General features: G+C 38.7%; 1 protein-coding gene across 1 annotated transcript in view; it reads left to right on the forward strand.

Moving 5' to 3' along the window:
- Positions 1 to 360: 360 nt before the first annotated feature.
- The window catches only part of LOC120424212 (protocadherin-like wing polarity protein stan), a 63,497-nt gene continuing 36,287 nt past the window's right edge, over positions 361 to 27,570 (forward strand). Inside the window, exons 1-3 of the mRNA XM_039588266.2 lie at positions 361 to 505; positions 22,237 to 24,115; positions 24,483 to 27,541. Of these exons, the coding sequence (XP_039444200.1) occupies positions 22,299 to 24,115; positions 24,483 to 27,541 (4,876 nt within the window). The 5' untranslated portion in view covers positions 361 to 505; positions 22,237 to 22,298. The remainder of the gene's footprint in view (positions 506 to 22,236; positions 24,116 to 24,482; positions 27,542 to 27,570) is intronic.

Raw genomic sequence — 27,570 nt, forward strand, 5'->3', positions numbered from 1 at the left:
ACACAACAACAACAATCGTGCGCAATTTGAATCTGTCAAATCAATGTGGTGTAAAAAGAGGTGGCGATGTTTTGATCGTAAACAATCGTTAATTTCTCGTTAATATATTAATTTCGGCAGTTAATTAATTAAATTATTTATTTTTTTACTATTGTCACGCCCCTCGGGCCCGAGCCTGTTTATGTCCAAATAAATAAATCGGAGATTCCGTTTAGAAAATTTCAAAACAATATTTGAAGCGGAATGAACCCGTCAAGCTGAAAACGGATCGATTGGGTGTTGATGATAACTGAATCTTCTGGCTGGCACCCATGGCTTTCTACCTATATACAGCCTTGGCTGGCACCCCTGTTCAGTGTGGCGTCGGTTGTCATTTCAATTGTGTGAAAGAGGAATACAGTTCTCTCCCAAATTTTTTTGTTTTTCGTTGGAACAAATAAATAAATCGTATCTTAACATAGTGTAAAAGGAAATCGTGCTCTGTATGCAACTTTTGAATTATAAAGTAAGTGAAGGGTTATTGATTTGTAGAGTGAATAAAAAATCCAGCAATTTTGTGAAAAATCTCATTCCACATAGCATATTTCGACGCATGTGTGTGTAGGTGAGAGACAGTGCTTGCTAACAAGTGTATGTTTGCTTGTGGTTGGATGGTTCGGCTAAAAACTGGTACATATTCGTAATCGATTGTTTTATAAATAAGAATATGAGAAAAAAGTAACCGTTATTTGTGAAGTGCATTGTTCAAAATATTTCGATAGAATACACAAAAAATGCGAATGGCCTTAATTATAAACGCAGTGTTGTTTAGTGAATCCGCATGATGTATCGCACCTCTTTCTGGTGAGTTCCAAGCAAGGTTGTATCGAGAAATTAAAAGTGAGAGTGTGTGCGTGCAACCAGTGGCGTACTAAGGGGGGGGGGGGGGGGCGGCCCGCCCCGGGTGTCACCCATCTTGGGGTGTATATGGAGCCATGTTCCTTTTCGATTTTTTTTTATTTGAACATGTACTTTTAGTCATGTATTCAACTATTTTATATAAAAATCACCATATTTCTTTTAGGAAGGTCAAAGTATAATCTAACAGTAGATACAGTTTCAACCGTAGATCCGTTTAAAAATGTGTTTAATATTTTGAACAATATTTGATTATATTTATTATTCTTTAGTAAAACTTTAGATTTTGCACAACCATTGATATGATTTTTAGATTTAATTAAATGTTTTAAATTTTAATATTTAACAAGATTTACGTCCGTCTCAATCCCTTTTCATAAACTTCCTTCTAATAAAATTTCCTGTGCAAAAAATAATTGTTATTCAATTCGATACTTTAATTCAATTAAGTTTAAGGTTTGTTTCACAGAATTTAAGATTTTTGGAAAGTAATCTATTTTTCAGTTTTACAAATATGTATGTACCGAAATCCCTTTTGTAAAGAAACATTTTATTTACTACTCTTTTCAATTTGAATGAATATTGAAACATACATTTAAACAACAAAATCTAAAAAATAGATTTATTCAAAAATTACATCAGAGAAATTTATGTTTTGCAAAACAATGCATATTATGATGTTTTTCGGAATTCAGTGTTTAAATGTAGAAAAAAATCCAAAATTTTTTTTTCTAAAACACACGCTTTTTCAATTAATAAATATTCCAGCTAAATCTTTACTAGGCAATAATGAGAGATACAAAACAATCTTAACGTTACCATTGTTTTCTTTTTCATTAAATTGACAGAGAATATTTAAAATTGAAATTTTTAAAAAAAATGTATTTAATTAAATTCTTGTACCAAATTTTATCATTTCATAATTATTAATAAAATTTAAAAAAGATGAGGAATAAACATACGAATTATATGAAATATAATTGTTAATTTAATCTAATCGGTTTTATCGGTGAAATCTGACGCGGTGACCAAAACAATATGGGAATAAAAAGTTTTCGGATAAAAGAAAAGTAAATCAGAACTGTTCTATTTATGGAGCGCAAGGGTAATGCAGTACGGCTTTGTCTTGAATACCAAGCTACCAGAGCAAGGCTCAAGACACATCCCCGAAATATTCGAACGCAATAAATGTCATCGGTAGAACCAAAGTAACGTGCCGGTTGTATGTATAGGCGGTGTGCGATCATTTCTTTTGGCCGTCCGGGAGTCATATGGATGACGCTGCAGGAATAATTTGTCTCTGTACATTTACTGTGTGTTTCACTCAGTACTTGTACAGAGCCAAATTAGAAGGCTAAAAGACTTGATCACACACACATACTTCCTCAAATGGCCCTTCGCTGACTTAGTTTTCCGTCCTTTATATCTTCTTCTATGACTCTTAGTCGACCTATCCACCTAAAATTTCATTATCTTTCTTCTAAAATTTGCGTCAGATTTCACCGATAAAACCGATTAGATTAAATTAACATCAGTTCTCGGTGACCAAAACAATATGGGAATGAAATATAATTGTAACATCTTTTTTTTGTTATTCGGGTAGTAGAATTTAACATGAAAATAATAATTTTGATGGGAAATTTAATGACAATTTCAAATAGGTACGAAAAATTCGAATTCATTTCCTAAACAACATTTATTAGGATTATGTCTTTTTTTGGTTTATAATGATTAAAATTTGTAACTCCTTCTTGTTAGATAGTATTGATTTCAGATAGATAACATGATTCGAAATATTATTTGCAAAATAGAGATTTAAAAATATTGCCATTTGTCAGGTTAATTTAAATTTGTTTATTGTTTATTATTTTTGTTTCAATGAAATTGTTTTATCGAACTTTCCTTCGACCGAGCACTAACGGCCATGTTTTAAATTTTATTTTAAAAATTGTCAGGCAGATCCGAAGGGGTTCACAGAATTATGATTTTGAAATTAATAAAATTTACTTTTTGAATATAGTTAGAATCTATGTTTCAACAAAGGAAATAATGTTTTTTCCATTTTCTTCCCTTCACTTATATTTTTTAGTTTTTAAATTTTTAATAAATCTTTTTGGAAAATGTGCTTATTCAATATTTTCCGAATACTCATAAATATATTAGGTATTAAAATGTAATTGTAGATTCTTATTGTTTTTATTAAATTTCATGTTTTTATTATTTTTGTTTATAAAAGCACTTATTCATCATTTTCCTAAACAACTTCATAAGAAGAATCCTAAATTGGCCGGATTCCACAGTAATCTTAAGACCAGCCCGCGAGACCAGCGTGCAAGTCTCTATATAATTTTAGCAACTGTCCATACAAAAATTGTAAGTTAGAGTAAGACTCGGCAAGAGTGCCCAACAACCTTTTCAAACCCTAAAAAAAGGCAAAGCAATCCACTTTAAAATGTTCAAGCAATCCACCTTTCAAACCCTATTATAATTGAAATAAACAAAACAAAGCATCCATGCCAAAAACGTTGGATATTTGAACAAATATCCTAAATTATGATCAATTAAAAATATAAATTAACGAAACATTAAACTACTTGTCACAAAACCATTTTGATATTTTCACATGCAATTTAGTTAAAAAAACAGCAAAAAAGGTGGAGTAATCGGCAATTACATTAAAATACAGAATGCGCAATCTTTGCTCGTATTGTTGCCGTGCTTCTAGATTATATGAAAATCCTTGTATTCGATTTTTTTGTTTTAGATTATAGTAAATTTAAGATAATCAAAACACATCTTTTGATTTTATGAAAGAGATAGTCAAAAAAATTTATGCCGGTATGATACAAAATGCGATTTTCAAAAAATTTTAGGATGTTCTCATAGCACTTTCAAAAGCATTTTTTTGTTTTTATATTCAAAATAATTATATAGTAAACTTAACTATTGTAAAGTTTTTAGAAATTTTTTAAAAGGCATTATTTTAAAGTTAAAGGCAATAAAGGACCAAGGCATTATTTTTAAAGCAGTCCCAAGTATGTACATTTTTGTTGATTCAAAAAGATATGAAATTCTCTTGCTTAATATTTTGGAAATTTTAAAATTCAAAATAACAAAGGTATTTTCATGTTTTTTCAAATACCTTTCATTTTTCAATAGAAGTTTTTTCCCAATGTTTTTTGTCAGAAAGGTTATATCTCAACTATTATTTTTCTGATTTTTTCAAATTCTGCAACTGTTTCCATAAATGGGCACTCTCTTGAAAAATTAAAAAAAATACTTATTTTTCTGAAATTAAATAAATAAAATGAATTAAGTTGTTTGACATGCGTTGAGTGTTCCAGTGTTAAAATAAAGCTTTAAATATTAAATATATATATTTGTTCATTTGAAAATCAGATTTTTTATAATATTAAAGTTACAAATACAAAGATGCGTGAAAATCCATTGAATACCATTGAATACCAATTAAAAAAACTGAGTTGACTCCATTCTTTTTGTGAGTGTTTTCAAGTCAAGGCAATATTAATATATTGACAAATATTGAAAGGTAAATCTACCTCTACCTTCAGTCTTAAGAACAAAAAAAAAAGATTCTATAATGTTTCAGCAAAATTAAACAAAATATGAATGAAACTAATTAACGCTTTTCAAGGAAAATTCAAGGCAAAATGTCTCAAGTATTTGGATTCAGTGTTAACCACTTTTTTTTAATTCTGATGTTTTGATTGATGGGAAAACATGCAACAAAATATTTGCACAATAAAAAAAATAACATTTCAATTCTGATTTAAAGACATCACCGAGTTCTTAATCTTTCCGGAATCAATTTTTAATTTATAAAATAATTAAAAATAAACTTTTAAATATGTATTTTAAAAAATTAAACCATTTTAAGATTTTTTGAACAAACTGTTTTTTTAAATGAACAAATATATTTAAAGCAAAAAAATAAAAATTAAATTATTGGTTGAAATAAAATTCATTGATAGTTGAAAATTTTTCCCTTTTGTGTTTTTCCGTTTTTATTTTTGAAAACTTAATAGAAAATTATTGAGCACATTTATTTGATTAACAAATTTTACAATTTGAAGTTTTATGTTAACACTGGAACACCCAACGCATGTCAAACTTACACGGACGCCCAACGGCAACTTCTACTCGCTGGTTCTTGTGCATAATTCAATCAATTTGGACGATTCTTTTTTTCTTTTTTGATTTGTAAGAATGTCTAAATGATCCTAGAAATTTTAAGTACTCGATTCAATTTGCGCAATTTGAGCGTTAAAAAAATCGCCCAAAATTCCGCGGGTTAAAAAAAAACTTGGAATGATGTTTTTGATCGCAAAGAATACAGATTTGATCAAACTAATTGTTGATCAATCGTTGGAATGTTAAAAAAAAAATAGTGAAATGTCAGTTTATCTGGTGTCAAAAATTTCAATTCAAGAAACCCTAAGTCCAAAAATGTTTTTTTATCTGCAGTTCTCAGAAAAAAAGCTTAAAAGTGTCTTGTCTAAAAAAAACAACGGGAAATTTACGTTTCAAAATATCCTCCTTAACCGCTTAAAATATTTTGCATATTCTAATTATTTTTAAGTTTAAACTGACAATTATTTTAGCTTCCAAAGACTTTGGAAAATATGGAATAGATGGTTTTTTAATTACGGCTAAACATTATGTATATTAAATCGAATCAGTTTGCTTTATTAAATTTGTTGCCTTTGGAAAAAGATTTATAAAGCTTGAACAAATATCATGTCTTATAATTATTAAAAGATATATTTACCTTAACAAAATTTCTAGAGAATACTAATACCGCGCATTTTTTTTTTCAAAATAAATATTTGAATTTCAAAATTTACGAATTTTTTAATCTCGTATCGAACAATTTTCTAAAAATAAATGCATCATTTAAAAAGCATAATGTTTTACTTAAAAAAAATAATGAAATTCAAATATTTTTATTGAGCGAATGAATTTTTAATATTTTTAAATTTTAAGGAAAATGATTATGATTTTGATTGAAAGAATATTCTGTGTAAACACTATCAAACGATAAAAATAATGTATTGTGTATTTGATGACACAACATATTTTCTGAATATTTTTCATTTTAAAAAAATCTGTTATTTATAAGGAAAATCGCCGAGCTGAATGATATGTTCTTTTTTGAACAAGTTCATCGATATAATTATTTCGATAATTATAATACGTGTATTTGCATATGAGAAAAACAATCAAATTATAAACACTTTTTGAAAAAGTCTTTGCTTTAATATAAAAAGTTTTATTTTCATTATTAAAAATATTTGTGTTTTTTATATTACAAGATGTTTGCTCATTGCAGAGTATTATTTAGAATTCCAGTTTGTAAGAAGAATACCCACGGTGCTCAAAATACCGTTATTATGAAAAAAAATATGCACTCCGAGATTTTGGGGTCTATCGATTCCTTACACCATAGCGCATCTCTGTGCAAAAAATAAAAACATTCGCTGATGTAGTTTTCGAGATACAGCCCTTTTAAGATGTTACATCCGATTTTTAATAAGAAAACCAAAACAATCAATACAATTTCAGCACTTTAAAGAATATGCATTTCGAGATACTGATGTTTTTTGCTTCATATGACTGTCAAGTATCTCTGGGCCAAGTTTCAGAAGGTTTACTGATGTAGTTCTCGAGATACAGCCATTTTAAAATGTTATTTCCGATTTTTTCAAAGAAAATCCATAAAATCAATACAATTTCAGCACTTTAAAGAATATGCATTTCGAGATAAAGGTGTTTTTTGCTTCATATGACTGTCAAGTATCTCTGGCCAAGTTTCAGAAGGTTTGCTGATGTAGTTCTCGAGATACAGCCATTTTAAAATGTTATTTCCGATTTTTTCAAAGAAAATCCATAAAATCAATACAATTTCAGCACTTTAAAGAATATGCATTTCGAGATAAAGGTGTTTTTTGCTTCATATGACTGTCAAGTATCTCTGGGACAAGTTTCAGAAGGTTTGCTGATGTAGTTCTCGAGATACAGCCATTTTAAAATGTTATTTCCGACTTTTTCAAAGAAAATCTATTTAATCGGCGTTAAAAGTCGGAAATAGCAAATTAATTCGGCTGTTCCTCAAAAACAACATCAGCAAACCTTCTGAAACTTAGCCCAGAGATGCTTGACAGTCATATGAAGCAAAATTCATCATTATCTCGGATTGCATATTCTTACAAATGCTGAAATTGTATTGATTTTATAGATTTTCTTTGAAAAAATCGGAAATAACATTTTAAAATGGCTGTATCTCGAGAACTACATCAACAAATCTTCAGAAACTTGGCCCAGAGATGCTTGACAGTCATATGAAGCAAAAAACATCATTATCTCGAAATGCATATTCTTTAAAATGCTGGAATTAAATTGATTTCATGGATTTTCTTTGAAAAAATCGGAAATAACATTTTAAAATGGCTGTATCTCGGGAACTACATCAGCAAACCTTCTGAAACTTGGCCCAGAGATACTTGACAGTCATATGAAGCAAAAAACACCTTTATCTCGAAATGCATATTCTTTAAAGTGCTGAAATTGTATTGATTTAATGGATTTTCTTTGAAAAAATCGGAAATAACATTTTAAAATGGCTGTATCTCGGGAACTACATCAGCAAACCTTCTGAAACTTGGCCCAGAGATACTTGACAGTCATATGAAGCAAAAAACACCTTTATCTCGAAATGCATTTTCTTTAAAGTGCTGAAATTGTATTGATTTTATGGATTTTCTTTGAAAAAATCGGAAATAACATTTTAAAATGGCTGTATCTCGAGAACTACATCAGCAAACCTTCTGAAACTTGACCCAGAGGTACTTGACAGTCATATGAAGCAAAAAACACCTTTATCTCGAAATGCATATTCTTTAAAGTGCTGAAATTGTATTGATTTAATGGATTTTCTTTGAAAAAATCGGAAATAACATTTTAAAATGGCTGTATCTCGAGAACTACATCAGCAAACCTTCTGAAACTTGACCCAGAGGTACTTGACAGTCATATGAAGCAAAAAACACCTTTATCTCGAAATGCATATTCTTTAAAGTGCTGAAATTGTATTGATTTAATGGATTTTCTTTGAAAAAATCGGAAATAACATTTTAAAATGGCTGTATCTCGAGAACTACATCAGCAAACCTTCTGAAACTTGGCCCAGAGATACTTGACAGTCATATGAAGCAAAAAACACCTTTATCTCGAAATGCATTTTCTTTAAAGTGCTGAAATTGTATTGATTTTATGGATTTTCTTTGAAAAAATCGGAAATAACATTTTAAAATGGCTGTATCTCGAGAACTACATCAGCAAACCTTCTGAAACTTGACCCAGAGGTACTTGACAGTCATATGAAGCAAAAAACATCATTATCTCGAAATGCATATTCTTTAAAGTGCTGAAATTGTATTGATTTTATGGATTTTCTTTGAAAAAATCGGAAATAACATTTTAAAATGGCTGTATCTCGGGAACTACATCAGCAAACCTTCTGAAACTTGGCCCAGAGATACTTGACAGTCATATGAAGCAAAAAACATCATTATCTCGAAATGCATATTCTTTAAAGTGCTGAAATTGTATTGATTGTTTTGGTTTTCTTATTGAAAATCGGATGTAACATCTTAAAAGGGCTGTATCTCGAAAACTACATCAGCGAATGTTTTTATTTTTTGCACAGAGATGCGCTATGGTGTAAGGAATCGATAGACCCCAAAATCTCGGAGTGCATATTTTTTTTCATAATAACGGTATTTTGAGCACCGTGATACCATGTGACATAAGTTTGGTGGGATTAAACCTAGAAAGGGGGGTGTGAGAAGGGGGGGGGGGGGGGTGAGGGGTGACACCGGGCAGCCCGCCCCGGGTGACACCCGGCCTTAGTACGCCTCTGCGTGCAACATGGAGTTAAACTTTTCGAAGTGCCATGGGAACCTTCACAGCAACTGCACAGAAAGTTTAACTCCATGTTGCACACACTCTTTCCCTTTTACTTCTCGATATCATAGGTACTCGCGATCTTGGTTTGCATTAGTGTGAGTTCACCACTCCGTGCCACGAAAACCAAATCAAACGAACAATGGACCGTGCCAGAAAAACCAAAACATAAACAAAGTCAGCTTCCATCGGAGTGACAGAGTCGGAGATATCGATTTTGACAACCGCACCACTACACACTCAATCGCGAGTACCTTTGGTAGAATGCCATGAGTTCCAAGGTGGCCCATACAACTTTCATATGTGTATGCATGAATGAAATAAAGCAAGCTACGTTGATTTGTTGTCAGAGTGGAACGGGAAGACAAGGTGAATAACTTGAAATGTGGATTCAAATTAAATACAGTTATCTGCTGTATCGATTATCTGAATAAATGAAATTTACTATCTATATTGAAATTTTGTTAGTATGAGCTATTAATACTTCTAATTAAAATATCCAGATTGTTAAAGATCTGGCTTGCTCTAGATTTCGCCCCAAATTGCAAACGGAATCCTGCGTTAAAAGGAGAATGAAAAAAAAAAAATGCAGTTCAATGGTGTCCAATTTCTAGAAGAATTTGTTTCTTTGCATGAATAAGGCTCCTAACATGATAAAGGTGTTTTATCTGCAAGAGGCGATGGGATGTGATTTAGTGCATGCATGTTTAAATTCTTATCTTATTTATTTTTTTATTGGACACCAACGACATGGGCCGCAATGGTGTTTTGTCTTACAAACTAATACACACATTAACGCCTAAAGAAAAAAATGAATTTCCTTTTGATAACATCACGAGACTAGTGTTGCCAGATGGTGCTCGTGAAAATAGAGTACAATTTTTCAAATTGATGAAAATACCCTAAATGGCGAGGGGGATATAACACTTCCGAGATGAGCTCGCAATTCGGTAATTGTCCTCCCGGGAGTACCTTCCTGGTGGCACCGACCACTCCAAGTTGTGGCCAATACTGTCAAAATGGTCATTTTCATTACCAGTATTGAAAACCATGAATTTTGATACCCATTGACTGCGCACATAAGAACGTCTGTTGATCCTGTCGCACTTTCTTTCCCGGTAAATACAATCAAAAGTTCTCGCGATACAAATACTGAACTGTTTATTACTAAAATACTTTATTCGCGGTAAATTAAACTGTATTTCACAGTAACTGTACTGAACCGAACTGTTCTGACCTGTTCTGAGGTCTGTCAGGGAATGGGACTGTTCTGAGGTGGTTTTCCTACAAGAAAATGTTCGGTCAGGACAAGTTCACTGACCTCTTCGTCCTGTTTGTGTTCTGTTATTTACAAATATGTGTGTGTTTACATGTAACGCAGAGTGGGAAAACTAGACAACATAAACTGAGGCAAAAACTACACGAAAACAGTACAGTACAGAAGTTTCTGACTAGAATCATCGTCTTGTGTGTAAACACCCATATTGTCCAAAATCGTATGGTTCTGTAAATGTCCTCCCGAGAGAACCTCCCTGAGGGCACCGACCACTCCAGCACGCAGGAAAATATTTTGTAGAATCAGCCTGTACAAGGCATTCATGAATGCATGAATGATTTGAAGCAATAACTAGCGAAAATGCCTCACTTTCTTCTGATACAAGTCGCCATATTGAAATTGCTTGAAGATTCATACCCGTGTCTTACCGGATACAACTTGCTGCTTCGAACAACTTTGGCGCGGGCACCACACTGGCCTAGGCCGACGAGAAGATGGCCGCAAAGCAACCTCGCACTCCTCCGGGGCACCCGGCAAGTGTTCGCAATGTCCGTGACATTTTCGGTTGCATCGATCACCACGACCAACCGCTTGTATTAGAACGGGCCAGAATCCAAGTGGCCACGGTGAAAGTATGCTGCTTCCAGAGTTCGGCCGCTGCAAAAAATATATAATTATTTATAAATAAAATCATGTAAACTTAATTAAACTTATCGTTTGTTCTATTTTTGATAAAATTTTGCAAGCACAAGTCCGGCAGCAGTTCTTCACCGAACGCAATCAATTTTCATACTAAAATAATCACGTAGAATTTTTGCCGAATGGCGCACTCGAGTCCCTTTCAAGCTACATTTCAAAACACATAAAAACTACATGGAAAACCCTGGTGGCAAAATATCATAAGGCTTTTCACGTAACATCAACGTGAAAACATTTTTTTGCCAGTACACTGTCACATCATTTTAACGTGTGTCACGTAAAAAGAGCCTAGCGAGGGGAAAATCTGGGATACGTGATTTTCAGGTAGCATCAACGTGTGGATTATTTTGAGTGTATAAACCATAAATATTTGCTCTAGATTTTTTTTTTACCTTCTAACGCCCATACATACATTTTTTCAACCTGGTTCAACATGCGTTAGTTTATATAGAATGTTAACGTATAACCGCAGGCCAAGGATTGATATCTAAGAGCATGCAATGGCACTGACCTTGTTGCGTGCTCTTCGGTTGACGTCCACGTAAGGAACATCCTGGAAGGAGCGCAACTAACTACATCCGTAGTTCTGTTAGATCATTCGAATTATCTTGATCAGAACAGTATAGCTCTGGTTCCTTGCGAGTGTCCTATTTTCTTAACTCCACGTTGGCTTGGTTTTAATGATGACCTAGCTGGTGGCCTGTGGAAACGGATCGTAAACCTTTGACCACCGCGGGACAGAGTCGAGACGGCTAAAAGAAAGGGGCGCGACAATGTGGGAAAGGGAAGTAATTTGTGATAGTAGACAGACGGTATTGTTTTGATTCGCAGTATGTTGAGTCAACTGCTGTGGATGTACCTGAAACATCGCACAACGGGGTTTCTCTTCTCTTCATTCTCAGCTACCGCCTATCTCCTATTTTTATTTTGCTCTACTGATTCTCGCTTCTTCACTGATTCTTCTATTTAATATTTATCATTTGATTTTGATTTGACTAACTTTTGATTCTCTTTTCTCTCAAAGCTTTTCACTCTTATTTACCAATTGATACTGCTGTAATAATATCAAGTCTATTTATCATTTGCCTAATCTTTTTTGATTTTATTGCGAATTTATATGTTTGATTATATAAATTATCATTACTATTATCTAAGCTTGTTTTGTATCTCTATTTATTAACTATTGTCTAATTTTACATCTAATACATCTAGCTTCTCATTTTTATTCTTTAAATACGCTCATCATTCTCTTTCTATTGATTCTTTGTTTTCTATTGTTTTCAATCTTCACCCTTTTTTCAAACAAGTGAGGTTTGAGCCCTTACTCAATTTATGGAATGGTTAAAGGATTAAAACAAATATTACTATTGTACTTTTGGTAAACTTTTATAACATGCTTAGGACCAAAAATTGTAACAAATCACCGCGACAAAAGAAATAGCAACAGATAAACACGACTCAACACTAGGAAAGATTTCAGAAGAAAACAATACACAGTAAAATAACAATTAGTTTTTGAATTCAAACTAAAATATAACAGTTTTTGCTTTAATGAAAATTGATAGGCACACTACAAATGGTTAGGCGCTTATACTTACATCAAACCCTACGTAATGTACCACCCCCGGCCGAGTTAAAATGCGTAACCGGAAAAGAAGGTGTGCATGCCTGGCACGAACACTCAAAGCGTGTTCTAACGTGCTGCTCGTACTGACTCAGAGCAAGGGTGAGATGTAGGTGTAAGGGCAGTGCGTGTTCGTCGGGAACCTAGTGCATAAGATCGGTCAAGGCCCGTTCTTACACTGAAAATTGCGAATTGCGAATGTTAACGTATAACCATGAAAGTTTCATCCAATTTGGTCGGTCCAGTTTCAAGTAATGGCGAAAAACGTAAAAAATCTCGATTTAGCTCTGGGCGGGAAGGGGTTAAGGGTATGTACTATAAACATATCTAGACTTTTTGGATTAAGTCCTTTATACTAGAGAGCCTGGAGCTTATTAGAGAACGGACATCTCAAACCAAAAGTACCAATCGAAGCACGAGAACTGTCAAACGGAGGTACCAAGCGAGCCTAAGACAAAGGATTTTGATCGATTGGTACCTCCGTTTGACAGTTCTCGTGCTTCGATTGCCACTTTTGGGTTTGAGATGTCCGTTCTCTAAGCCGGGACCGTGGTGTAGGGGTAAGCGTGGTTGCCTCTCACCCAGTCGGCCTGGGTTCGATCCCAGACGGTCCCGGTGGCATTTTTCGAGACGAGATTTGTCTGATCACGCCTTCCGTCGGACGAGAAGTAAATGTTGGCCCCGGACTAACCTAAAAAAAAAAGGTTAGGTCGTTAGCTCAGTCCAGGTGTAGGAGTCGTCTCCCTGGGTCCTGTCTCGGTGGAGTCGCTGGTAGGCAGTTGGACTAATAATCCAAAGGTCGTCAGTTCGAATCCCGGGGTGGATGGAAGCTAAGGTGTAAAAAGAGGATTGCAATTGCCTCAACAATCAAGCCTTCGGACACTTAGTTTCGAGTAGGAATCTCGCAATCGAGAACGCCAAGGAAATGCTGTAGAGCGAATAATTTGATTTTTGATTTGATTTGATGTCCGTTCTCTAATAAGCTCTAGGCTCTCTACTTTATACATATGAAACACAATAGCTTATAGGAACGTTTTTTTTTTTAAAAAACCTCTAGATATATAGATGATTAACTTTCGACACTTTCGAAAAAATGAAATTCTTCGAAATTTTTGAATAAGGTTAAAAAGATTAATAAACTTTTAGCATTTCTAGGCATGAATCAATACATAATTATTGATTTTGAAGGTAAACGAAAGCATTGGATGATTTTTTGCAAGAATGCTAAGAGCAGAATGGGGGGAGGGCAGAGAGGTTGGGGGCGAGAGCAACCTCATAAAGCTGTGCATTCCGTCGCCCCCGAAGACCAAAATTTGTTCCTGAAATTTAAATTGAAATTATTGCAGCTCGCTGCCTCGTCCCGGGTGGGACGAGGGATGAGGGCAACTCTTTCAAAAGTTTGGAATTGGATACGACGTAACTCTTTCAGAAGCGCTCGCCGCGAATGCGACGAGCTAGTTGGATGTCCTGATTGTTTCCCAACCACGGCTTGACCCACGAGAGGCTTTTCGGCGGAAGGCAGCAGGCGCGCGCCTCATCTTGTTGATGCCTCGTCCCGGGTGGGACGAGGGACGGGGAGTGAGGCAACTCCGAAGAGTTGGGAAGTCTTCACCCCCTACCACGAAAGATCCAAACGGTCCGGCCATCGAGAGGCAACTGGCTGACGGTGACGACGAGAAGGCGATGCGCGCTTCTTTTCCAGTTCTGGTCCCTCTCTCTCCTGCTGCTGCTGCTCTGGGCTGAGCTTTCCTGCTGCTGCTGCTGCTGCTGCCGGTCCGACGTCTGAGACGTGAATGTTGGAATGAAAACTGGCGCACTTTCTTATATATGATTCGGCCCGCTACTTCCCCTCCTTTTTCGCGACCGACACTCGGTCGCGTTGCTCGGATGATTTTCCCCTCAAAATAGGTACTTGACATTCCCGTCCGTGAGTGGGAAGCGCTCATTTTGCTTGCAAAATCTCTGCATTTTGAAAACATTTTAAAACATTCAATTGTTTCAATAGTAAAACTATTTTGCCAACAATGAAAGTTTTATAGCAAATTGCTGAATAATTTTCGAATTTGACGGATGACGCAGTTAACCAGGGCCTTCGGCCCGGGTTTTTTGGAATGGCACCCCAGTACCTTCGACAAAGACGTAGTCTACGTCAAAACATCAACTAAGAAGTGTTAAAATGTTTCAAATTTCATTCTCATGAAATAATTATTTTTTTGTGGGATTTTTCCACCCAACCGCCGCCAGCGATCCACCGGAGCAGGCTTGTTTTGGTGTGTTGTTTGTACATATGGCATGGAGACGACTCCTACACCTGGAATGACTTAACGGCCTAACAACAACCCGGGGGGCCGGGACTGACGGTTTACTTCCTCATCCGATGGAAGGTTGGAGCCGATGGGAAACATGCACTTTTTTGCAATTGGGTCCTTAAATTAAGCTTAACCTGGCCATGGTCTTCGTTTTCTACATACACGTATGGTATTCCTATAGGACCCAGAAATGTTTTCGGCTGCCAAAATTCGAGATTGTAACCGATTTTGGATGTCTTGACCGCGAATGAAAGGCTAGGATGTCTACTTTCTGAATCCGACCGACAGAACCGGTTTTGGACACCGTGGCCACCGGGAACCTACTTTAACCGAAAAAAGTCCTTTTTGAGGCCCCTACTTTGAGGACCTGTATCTCCGAAACGATTGCACATAGCAGGTTGCTTCCGGTTGCATTCGACAGATAATAACCTGAATTTTAAGTCCCAGAAAAAATAATTGGTCTATAGTGGCCACCGGTTCCAGTAACCCGGAACATCCGGAAAACTTGATTTTTGCAGTTTTTGACATAAAACCGTCACACGGACCAGTCTTTAGAAACGGATTAATTTGCAAATCATTGCAGAAGGATACTACATACTACCCCTGACTAAAAAAAACGAAACTATTGGCACTACGCCCCCCGGGGCATGGCCTTCCTCTAACGTGGGATTTCTGCTCCAGCGCCTCTGACGAGACAGGAGAAACCGGGACCGACGTTTTACTTCACCATCCGATAGAAGCTCAGTGGATAAGGCGGGAATCGAACCCGCGTCTCATAGCATCATCGGGATCGGCAGCCGAAGCCGCTACCCCTGCGCCACGAGACCCACTACTACCCCTGACTGTTTGGTATCGATTCTGGCCAACTGTGGCCAAACCGGAACCGGTTCCAGGGTACCACTAAAACGGTTCCAATAATTGTCACGCTAGAAACCCGTCATGTTGCATATCAAACTTAATGAAATTGAATGTTATGACCATCTGAGGTAATGCCGATGTCCCATGACCAAATTTGGTCACTCCGAAACCGGTTACCGGTGGCCACTGGGGGACACTTACGGAATATGTAATGAACCCTACCATCCGACGTATCAAACTTCATGAAATTGAAAGTTATGATCATCTGAGGTCATGCTGATGTCCCCTGACCCAACCTTGTCACTCCGGAACCGGTCATGCTGATGTCCCCTGACCCAACCTTGTCACTCCGGAACCGGTTACCGGTGGCCACTGAGGGACATTATCGGAATGTGCAATGAACCCTATCATCCGACGTATCAAACTTCATGAAATTGAAAGTTATGACCATCTGAGGTCATGCCGACGTCCCCTGACCCAACCTGGATACTCCGGAACCGGCTATCGGTGGCCACTGAGGGACAATATCGGAATATGCTATGAACCCTATAATCCGACGTATCAAACTTCATGAAATTGAAAGTTATGACCATCTGAGATCATGCCGATGTCCCCTGACCCATGTCGACCTCAAAGGATTTAAAATAGATTTTTAATTCAATTTTTAAAAACTAACTTCACGGCCTTTCTTGACAGAAAAGGTCCTACTTGACAGCTCGTTCCAAGGGGACCATAATTGATCCATCGAAAAAATGTTGTCTTGTCAATATTTTTTTTGCATTAAAATGAAAAAGTGATCAGAAATGGTTTTTAATCGTGTTTTTTACCGCCCACACATCTTCCCTCCTCCCCTAAAAAATCACCGGCGCAAATCACAAACGCAATCAAACTAAATCAGTCATGCTTATTTTACCTACCAGAAATGGATTTTTTTAATCAAACCAGACCTGACGCCAACTAGCTCTCCACCGCTCTGATTGCATTCCATTGCATAAACTTCGTATATTTTTTTAATCCATCCTTTTCATCTATACATGTAGAGTTAAAAAGAGATACTAACCATATTTCAAACAAGTAATCAAACCTTCGTTGAATTCGGTTGAAACTTAGATTCAATCACCTTTATTTTCTTGTTGAAACTAACATGATTTCGACCTTCGGTTTACCACAAGCCTGGCCTATTCAGCGACTACTCGCTAGCCTATGTTGACTTAAACTTTTCCGTAATTACTCACAAGCCTGAACCGTTGATGTCACAAGCCGTTGTTGTCTTCTCACAAGTCGTTGCAACATATCCAGTGAAATCACAAGCCGTTGTTGTCTTTTTCCAAATCGTTGCGGCCTATTCAGTGAGTTCACAAGCCGTTGTTGTCTTTTCACAAGTCGTTGCGGCCTATTCAGTGAGTTCACAAGCCGAAAGGGCCTATTCAGTGAGAGCTCACAAGCCGGAAGGGCCTATTCAGTGAGAACTCATAAGCCGTTGTTGTCTTTTCCAAATCGTGAAAATCCTTTTTTTACATCATACTTCTCGTTACTTTACGCAATCAATTCCTACTCTTGGAATACACAATTTTATTATTTGTTGCTGACACGACAATCACAACCAGGGCAAATTAGTCCTCTCCCTCCCTCTCTCTATCCTATAGTTTTGTTCATTTTTATCACTTCCAAAAGGAGTGATGTTAAAAGAATGTTAACTTTACGATACGCCATTCCGTTTGGTTACTTTCGATAAATTTGACGCTAGACACTAAATTTTGGTGCATTTTAGGCTTCAATGCCATTGCTCACCCGATTGACCAAAGTTACCACTTGTCCCAAGTAGCAAGTAAAACATCGCTTTTTATTTTTTTTGTTGAACAATTGCTGCACAAGCATTTTTATACGTTAATTACAACAACAAGTGTCATAAAATTTGGCATCCAATTGAACAAGTGTCATAAAATTTGGTCAATTGTTTTAATTTTGATCAAAAAACTTTTGTTCAACATGGTTGTGCAACACAAATGCCAAATCTAGCAACAGATTACGAATAGTTGATCTTGAAGTTTATTCTGACTCAAATGGAACATGCTTGTAGAACTCGAAAAGCAAAATCACATTTGCAGACATGATGTTCCATTTCAGTTTGCTAAACATGATAACATAGAAGAATTGACCTCTGGCTTCGGATGGGATTTCACGTAAACAAGATGTTTATGTTTATGTGTAGTTCACGTTCGTGTTCTAAGAACCGAGCAAGAACATGTTGACGAAACAAGCACAGATAGTTCTAAAAATAGAAACAGCTTATGTTCAAACTGTTAGTGAACTTGGTAAAACCTAGATGACCGCAGACTTCTTATTGACGTTTAGGCCTGTTCATCCTACATAACCCCTCGTGGAAAGAAGCAGACGCGCGCCCGGACTTGTCATTTGGAGTGATCTTGGGTTCGATACTTGCCCTGAGGATTCATCATCAAAAAGGAAAACTGAAAATGCAGCACCGGGAACCAGCAGCAGTAGTATAGTAGTAGTAGCATGCGATGTTAATTAGCACTCAGACATAATTGAACAAAAATCTCCAAAGGCATAATTAGGAAATTGAATGATTTTTTATGGTTGATATTTTTTTATTTATTTATTTTTTTTTTGTTTTTTAAAGACCGAATTACGCACATCCAACTGGAAGTTGGAACATTCACCTACTCCATTCGTTAGGCTCGGTTTGTCTTATTTTTCATATTCTGATATTCTGATTATTTCTTTTTTTTTTATGGAGTAGGGCTACATGCCCTCTCATCTTTTCATCGATCTTTACATTTTTTATTAATACTGCAGCACGTGCCAGTGAGCCAGAGCTCCTTTAAGGCAGTGCTTAACTACTTAACAACAATTTAGGATTTTTTTTAAGATACATTTTTTATGTTACGGGACAGCTTGGTTTGTTCAAGTTAGTGGCGTGTGATGGTGAGGGGTGGCGATGGGCGGCGATGGGTGGCTGTGGGCGACGTTGGGTGGCGGTGGGCGGCGGTGGCATGAAACGAAACGTAAACAGAGGCATAAGTGGTGTATCAAACATATTGGTGGATATTCTGCTTGATGATGATCGTCAAACGACGCTTGAAGGCAGCCAGGGTTGGTGATTGTTTGCATTCGCGGGATAGAGCGTTGTACAGTTTGCCTCCAAAATAGGTAAATTTTTCTTCCAAACTCGCTGTATGGCCGATCCAGAACAAACTCTCCTTGTTGGCGGGTGGTCCGAGACGAGACTCTGACTTGTAGCTTGAAGTTGTGGTGCTGGGTAGCGTCCGTTGAGTATTTGCGAATTTGCACCGTCGTTTGAAGCTCGTACAGTGCTTTCAATGGCAGCACCGAATCCGTCATGTCCGAGTACAGGTCAGTGGTAGGGAATAATGCTGGTTTCCGCGAGATGATTGCCACGCAGATCGGTTTTGCATGCTGCGCCCCAGTTGGCAATCAGGTACTGGATTCGTGAGTGTACCAGGGAAAAGTACAGCATCTTCATTTGTGGGTATGGAATATACGCAGCAATTCTCCAGAAGATTCCACAAAGTGAGCTTAGCTTGCTTTTAAGGGCAGTTATATGAGGTTTCCACCCATGGTGCTGTCAAGAATCAGACCAAGGAACGGGTAACTGGAGACTTCTTCAATCGTTTGCCCATCAACAGTCAAAGGTGGGTGGCCAGGAATTGTTCGCCTTGATGTGTGGAAGATCATGAACTTAGTCTTCCCTAGGTTCAGGGACAGCACATTCGACCTGAAGTACGCGTTGAGCAAAGTGATGTCTTCTGCAATCTTGTGTTGCAGTTCAGCACAGTCCCTTCCTCGGTAAAATACCGACGTGTCGTCAGCAAAGAGCCGCATTTTCCCGTTAAGTTTCAGCTTACTAATGTCGTTTATAAACAACAAGAACAGCAGCGGGCCCAGATTGCTCCCCTGGGGAACTCCAATACTGATGGGACGTCGTTCACTGGTGTGCTCCCCAATGGAAACACTAAAACCCCCGATTACGCTCAGTTGTTACGCTTTATGTTAGGTTGATTTCTCGAAAACAGTGTAATGTTTCTACATTCATTTGAAATCAATTTGTAGATCTGCACAAGACGTATAAATTGCTTTAAAAAGATTGCAAAAATGTTGCGTCGTTTCAGAGAAATCGACGAAATACAAAGCTTAACGCCTGAGCGTAAACGGGGGTTTTAGTGTACTGCAATCTTCCTTAAATAAACAGGCTCGATCATTCTGCACCCAGGTCTCGCCCAAGACCACGACATCAACACGTTGATCACATCTTTGAAGAATTTCTTTTAAAGAGTCGAATTTGGAAAGATTGTTCATACTACGTATATTTAGTTGCAAAATTTAAAAAAAAACGAAGTAAAACAGGGAGAATTTTTATTGCTCACAATCCACTCATCAATACAATCATAACTTTTATTGGTATTAAACATTAAAATCAAATAAAACAAAAGACAAATACAAAATCGACAGCTTTTCCACTACATGCGTGGTATCTTCTGGCGTCCGGGACTCGCAATTGGTTGGCTGAGTTCCGGCGATGAATTCTCAGATGAACTGAGCGGGCGCTTGTGTGAGCTTGTGTGTTCCAGCTTATGAAGATCTGCGATTGAGCGAATCACGTGAACCGGTGAGTTCTCCGATTTTTTCCCCAGCACCACACCATTACGCCCAGGCCAGATGAACTTGTAGTCAGTCAGGTACTCAGCTTCACGGGTCTCCTTCAGTAGGTTCATGCCAAAAGAAGTCATTTCATCGCGCAGCATTATTCTACTGTTGGAAGAACCGAATTTCGGGTCAACAGACGAAGGCTATAGTTGTCCACGAGCTTTCTTGCCGGCAAAAAGTCCTTCCTTGATCCGCTCATCGGAGAATGTCACCTTGATCGGGATCGTTGCTCGAGTGTTGTTTTTATCCTTGGGAAACAGCCGCTTTGCCTCCTTAATAGCTCCCTCTGGCAGGTTATATCCCACTGAGGTGGCAACCTTGCGCACCAGATCACCCACATCCTCGTCCTTCGTAGACGGTAAGCCAAGAATAACCATGTTGTTGGTTAGTTCAGCTCTGGCGAGGCGGTCCACCTCAAGCTCGAGCTGACTAACCTTGGTGTTTACAGTTTGGTGTTTTCCATAAAGGTCGCCAACATTTTTAGTTAAATTGTTGTGATCCTTCTTCAGGACGACCATCTCCTTCATGAGCTTGTCGAATTCACCAGAAATGAATGTTTGTGATTTTTCGATTTCTGTGACAGTGTTTTTAATGCCCTTCACCTCCGACATCAGCTCATTCATACGATTCAGCAGCTCTGCATCCACAGCTGAACTGCGCGGTACACTTTCGTGTGCGGCCAAGCAGCCGTCCGAACAGAAGTACGGCTTCGAACGTAATTTTGGGATTGCCTTCTCCAAAACATTTTTGCACTTGAAGTGCTCCCACTTGTGGCAATGGCAACATCCAATTCCTTTTTTTGGGTCCCAATTCTTCTTTTCGCAGCTAGCATAAATAATTTCTTCCTCGTCAGACATCGCGAACAGATCAACAACACTGCAGAGCACCAACAACAGCAAATCGGCAGAGTGACGGCACGGGTTACGATTTTTTGGTGACAGTAGGCTAGCACAACAGTAACGGCTGAATGCAGTTTAAATGCAACAGGCTATTATAGCACCAACTCGGACTACCTTCCCCTTTCCACCAGGTTCCAAGAGATGCCTCAGCGAGAGCCTGCTTCCCGGGCAGATAATACACCCCCACCAAAAGCCAGGCCACGATCCTCCGGCATCCCTCTCGATCAACTTACAAAGGGAATCGTATCGCCGGCCAGACAAAAAAAAAAACTGTTCGGCTGATCGTTTGTTGACCTCGGCTGACAGCTGCTCGCTGCGTTACGGGTGTGCATTACGCTTCGTACAAGGGGCGCACATCAAAAATCAAATTATTCGCTCTACAGCATTGCCTTGGCGTTCTCGATTGCGAGATTCCTACTCGAAACTAGGTGTCCGAAGGCTTGATTGTTGAGGCAATTGCAAACCTCTTTTTACACCTTAGCTTCCATCCACCTCGGGATTCGAGCTGATGACCTTTGGATTGTTAGTCCAACTGCCTACCAGCGACTCCACCGAGACAGGACCCAGGGAGACGACTCCTACACCTGGACTGAGCTAACGACCTAACCTCTAGGTTAGACCGGGACCAACATTTACTTCCCTGTCCGACGGAAGGCGTGATCAGACAAATCTCGTCACAAAATTTGCCACCGGGACCTTCTGGGATCGAACCCAGGCCGACTGGGTGAGAGGCAACCACGCTTACCCCTACACCACGGTCCCGGGGCGCACATGCGAGAGTATTATTCGGGCCCACTCAGGATGTTGTAAACTTTTCTGAATTTTTTTTTTTTTTTTTGAACGGACAATTGTCCACGAGGGGAGGGGGGGGGGGAGGAGTAACAGATTCCCAAAAAAATATCCACGTGGTTTATGGATGGTCCCATACCAACTTGTTTTTTTTATGGTGATATAGATCGTTTGACATAAATCAGCAATAAATGTTTCTTTTTATCATTTCAGGCATTCACTAAGGATGAGTTTATAACGATACTATTGCTGGTTGTTCTTGACAACTCATAAAAATGAAACGATCCGGCTTAATAGCTTATTTGCCATTCCTGCTTTTTCCTTATGTTAGTAGCTATATGGTAATTTTAAATGAAAACGACAATCCCGGTAAAATAGTGTTTAATGCATCAGTATACAAGTTGGGTTCCGAAAGACATTACAAAATAAATGCACACAAGTCGGCACATTTTGTGCACCATTTGCTTAATATCGACGCTAAAAACGGCGAAATAAGCCTTAGAAGACCAGTTCGATGCGATGGTATACACTATCCTAGCTTGTTCACTTTTTATGTAGATTCCACCTCGAATAGACTGCACAGCATAGATTACTACAGCCTGCCACTGCGAATTTTCATAGTGGGTATAAATTGTATTGATGATGCAGAAGCAGAAAGTTTTAGGAAACTATTTATGGAAGATGATGCTGGCAAAAATCATCGCTTCAAACGAAGGCTTACAACCAATGGTTTGTTCGAGGGTGGCCTGGTAAATACTCAACATTTGAAAAGTTCAAACATCACAAGCTACACAACATTGCAAGATGGCGACGTACTCTTCGAAACAATAGAGAATAACAAGCATAGAAGTGAAATAATCTCAAGAAAAAAGCGTTCTTCGCCAATATCCTCAGATGAACGAATACATCGAAAGATAAATGAAGCGCGACAGTGGATTTCGGAAACATTTGCTTCATATGCCATTCACACTACTGATAAGTGGAACCAGATTTGTCTTAAAAAATCGCAATACATAAATTCTGTGAATTCGTTTCTTCCTAAAACGGTGTTGAAATACTGCACGGTTAAATACATAGATGTTAACAACGGATTATTCAAAATTGAGCCCCATTCTGGTGATCTTGTTGCCAGCGGTGATGTGTGTATTTCAGAATCATGGAAACTATCCATAACTTTCAGCGTCAAATGTGACAGAATGGACGTTGTTGATGCCGACCATCGTCTTAAAGTGATATATCACCACCAGAACCTGAATGACACAGACATTGCGACACGCGTTAAAAGGGAGTTGAGAAATCAGAGCCCATATTTCGAGCAAGCATTATATGTAGTCTCTGCTCAGGAGGAACAGCCAGCAGGCACAGAAATAACCACAGTACGGGCACGGGATCCCGAACATTCTGTTGTTAGTTATACCATGGTTTCACTGTTAGATTCACGTTCACAATCTATGTTTCAAATCAATACAATATCCGGAACAGTCAAAACAGTAGCTATACTTGACCGGGAGGTAATGGACGTGCATTATTTTCGAATTATTGCCACAGATGACAGTTTTCCACCACGTTCTGGTACATCAACGCTTCAAGTGAATGTTCTGGACTGCAACGATCATACACCGGCATTCGAGTCGGAGGAGTTCCATGCAAACGTGCGGGAAGGCACTAGTGTCGGCTCATCGGTCATTACGATAAGAGCAACTGACCAGGATATTGGTAAAAATGGTGAAATTGAATACTCGATAGCCAGTGTTAGTGGCGATAATGTAACAGTCGGAGAAAATGCGGACAATCTTTTCCGAATAGAGGCACGTACTGGCACCATTACCACTCGTGGTGCTTTGGACCGTGAGATATCTGAGATGTACGTGATTCAAGTAATGGCTACTGATATGGCAATACCGCAAAGTGAACGAAAATCTACGACCGCGACTGTGTTTGTGAATGTTTTGGATGACAATGACAACTATCCGCAGTTTAGTGAAAGAACATACACCGTGCATGTGAGCGAAGACCAATGGACAAACGAAAACAATGTGATAGCTCAAATTCGTGCAACTGATGCTGACAAAGGAAACAATGCTGCAGTCAGGTAACAATATACTTTAAACCAGTGCTGCAGAGTCGGGTTATCTTTTTGAAGTGACTTTGACTCCCGCTTATGGAGATTAAATGTTTCCGGCTTAGGACATTAAGCGGCTCCGACTCCAGCTTTTCAAAAAGATCCGACTTCACCGACTCCGGCTTCAACAGCAACCTTTATACAAACAAAAAAAATGTTGAAAAATAGTCGACTCCTAGTCCGGCTTCTGAAATTTAGCGACTCCGACTCCATCTTCTCACAATTTTCCGGCTCCGACGCCGACTATGGGTCCTGAAAAGTACCCGACTCCGCAGCCCGGCGATAAACATTCCGGTTTTTATACGGATGCCCTTTGAAATCCTTTTTTCTGTTTTAGATACGCTATCATCGGTGGTAATACTCAGTCCCAGTTTTCAATGGATTCCATTAGCGGAGATGTTTTGCTAGTGAAACCCTTAGATTACGAAAGTATTCGCAGCTACCGATTGGTGATTCGTGCCCAAGACGGTGGCAGTCCCTCGCGTAGCAATACAACTCAACTGCTGGTAAACGTACAAGATGCCAACGACAATGCTCCTCGATTCTACACGACGCAGTTCCAGGAAGCCGTTTTGGAAAGTGTGCCCGTGGGGTACAATATTGTTCGTGTTCAGGCATATGACTCTGACGAGGGCGTTAACTCGGAAATATCGTACCGCATACAAGATAGGGATGAAAATTCACCACTTGCCATTGATTCCCGGACTGGATGGATACACACTACTTCTCCGCTAGATCGAGAGGAGAAAAGTCGATATGTTTTCCAAGTGGTAGCGATAGATGGAGGGATTCCGCCAAAATCAGCTAGTACATCAGTGGTCGTAACAATCCAGGATATCAACGATAATGATCCGATTTTTAATCCAAAATACTATGAGGCATCCATTGCAGAAGATCAGCCACCAGGTACACCCGTAACTACTGTAACGGCGACCGATTTGGATGAGGATTCCCGACTACATTACGAAATCACCTCTGGAAACACGCGAGGCAGATTCTCGATAACGTCACAAAATGGTCGAGGTTTGATTACAATTGCTCAATCACTCGACTACAAACAAGAGCAACGGTTTGCGCTAACGGTTTCTGCGACAGATTCCGGCCAACGTTCCGACCAAGCTATTGTAAACATTAATATAACGGATGCTAACAACTTTGCACCTGTGTTTGAAAACGCTCCCTACACGGCGTCGGTCTTTGAAGATGCTCCAGTTGGAACCACAGTATTAATGGTTTTTGCCAGTGATAACGATGTAGGTTTAAACGCACAGATAACATACTCTTTAAACGAAGGTTCATCTAACGGACTTGGATCCAATGAGCCATTCAGTGTTCATGTACAAACTGGAGCAATTGTAACAACCGCAGCGTTAGACCGAGAAACTACCAGCACCTTTTTACTGACTGTGACGGCTAAAGACTCCGGAAATCCTTCACTGGCAGATACCACCGACGTCGAAATAAGCATTACTGACATCAATGACAACTCTCCACAATTTGATGTACCTCTGTATCAAGCAACAATTGCAGAAGATGCTTTCATAGGAACATCGGTTTTACAAATTTCAGCTACAGATGATGATATGGGCCTAAATGGTCGAGTGAAATTTATGCTTAGTTCCAAAGATGTGGAAGATGGTTCTTTCGTGATCGACCCTAGTTCTGGTGTGATTCGGACGAACAAGGGTCTCGATCGAGAAAGCATAGCTGTGTACCATTTGATTGCTATTGCTGCCGACAGAGGGACACCAACTTTAAGCAGCTCCGTGGAAGTTCAAATACGTTTGAACGACATAAACGATTCTCCACCAACTTTTGCGTCGGATAAACTTACCATGTACGTTCCCGAAAATAGTCCAGTTGGTTCGGCGATTGGCGAAATTTATGCGCACGATCCGGACGAAGGAGTAAACGCCATCGTACACTACTCCATAATCGGTGGTGATGACTTGAACGCATTTTCGCTTGTAACTAGGCCTGGCTCCGAAAGAGCGCAACTTTTGACGATGACAGAACTGGATTTCGAATCGAATAAAAAGCGCTTTGAGCTCGTAGTTCGTGCGGCAAGTCCACCTTTAAGAAGCGATGTCCTTGTGGAAATATTCGTAACCGATGTTAATGATAATGCACCTACGCTTCGAGATTTCCAAATAATATTCAACAACTTTAAGGACTGCTTCCCAAGTGGTGTAATCGGGCGAATACCAGCTTTTGACGCTGACGTTACAGATAGATTAAATTATCGGATTTTGTCTGGAAACAACGCAAATTTGGTGCTGCTGAACAGCTCGACAGGTGGTTTGACTTTGAGTCCACAATTGAACACGAATGTTCCTCGGTTTGCAACAATGGAAGTGTCGGTAAACGACGGCATCAACGAGGCAAAGGCCATTATGCAGCTGATCGTGAGACTTGTAACTGAAGATATGTTATTTAACTCGATTACGGTGCGCTTGAATGAAATGACGGAAGAAGCATTTATGTCACCTCTGTTAAACTTTTTCATGGACGGACTTGCGGCAATTATTCCTTGCCCTAGGGAAAATATCTATCTGTTCTCAATTCAAGATGATACGGACGTAAATTCAAGAATCCTTAATGTTAGCTTCTCCGCCCGTAAATCAAATTTAGCCGCTGAAGAGTACTACTCGCCGCAATATCTCCAAGAAAAAGTCTACCTTAATAGAGCTATTTTGGCTAGATTGGCAACAGTTCAGGTACTTCCGTTTGATGATAACCTGTGCGTTCGAGAACCATGTTTGAACTATGAAAAGTGCTTATCGGTGCTAAAGTTTGGAAATGCGTCCGGTTTCATCAGCAGCGAAACGGTGCTGTTCCGCCCAATACATCCTGTGAACACTTTTGCCTGTAAGTGTCCAGAAGGGTTCACTGGCAGTAAGGAGCATTATTTGTGCGACACTGAAGTGGATTTGTGCTATTCTGAACCGTGTCAAAATGGAGGAAGCTGTGTCAGGAATGAAGGTGGATATACCTGTGTTTGTACAGCATTGTTTACAGGAGTTAGTTGCGAGACAGAAATCAATAGTTTGAAATCATGCGCCGCTGAAGTATGTGGCGAAGGATATAGTTGTCTTGCAGACAAGCAAACAATGTCTCATAGTCCATTATACACAAAGACATGCGAGCTAATGGCTCGTTCGTTTACAAGAAACTCTTTCCTGACTTTTCCTAGTATAAACAAAAGACACCGGCTTAATATTCAACTTAAGTTTGCTACAATGCGAGACAACGGTTTATTGCTTTATAACGGAAGGTACAACGATGAAAACGATTTCATTGCTCTCGAGATTATCAACGGGCGAGTTACGTTCTCGTTTTCACTTGGAGAAAGGATCGAATCCGTAATGGTGGATCAGCACAAAAAAGTTTCCGACGGTAAATTTCGCTTTGCATTTTCGACAAAC

Source organism: Culex pipiens, unplaced genomic scaffold (genome assembly GCF_016801865.2).
Source record: "Culex pipiens pallens isolate TS unplaced genomic scaffold, TS_CPP_V2 Cpp_Un0003, whole genome shotgun sequence".
Classification (NCBI taxonomy): Eukaryota; Metazoa; Arthropoda; class Insecta; order Diptera; family Culicidae; genus Culex; species Culex pipiens.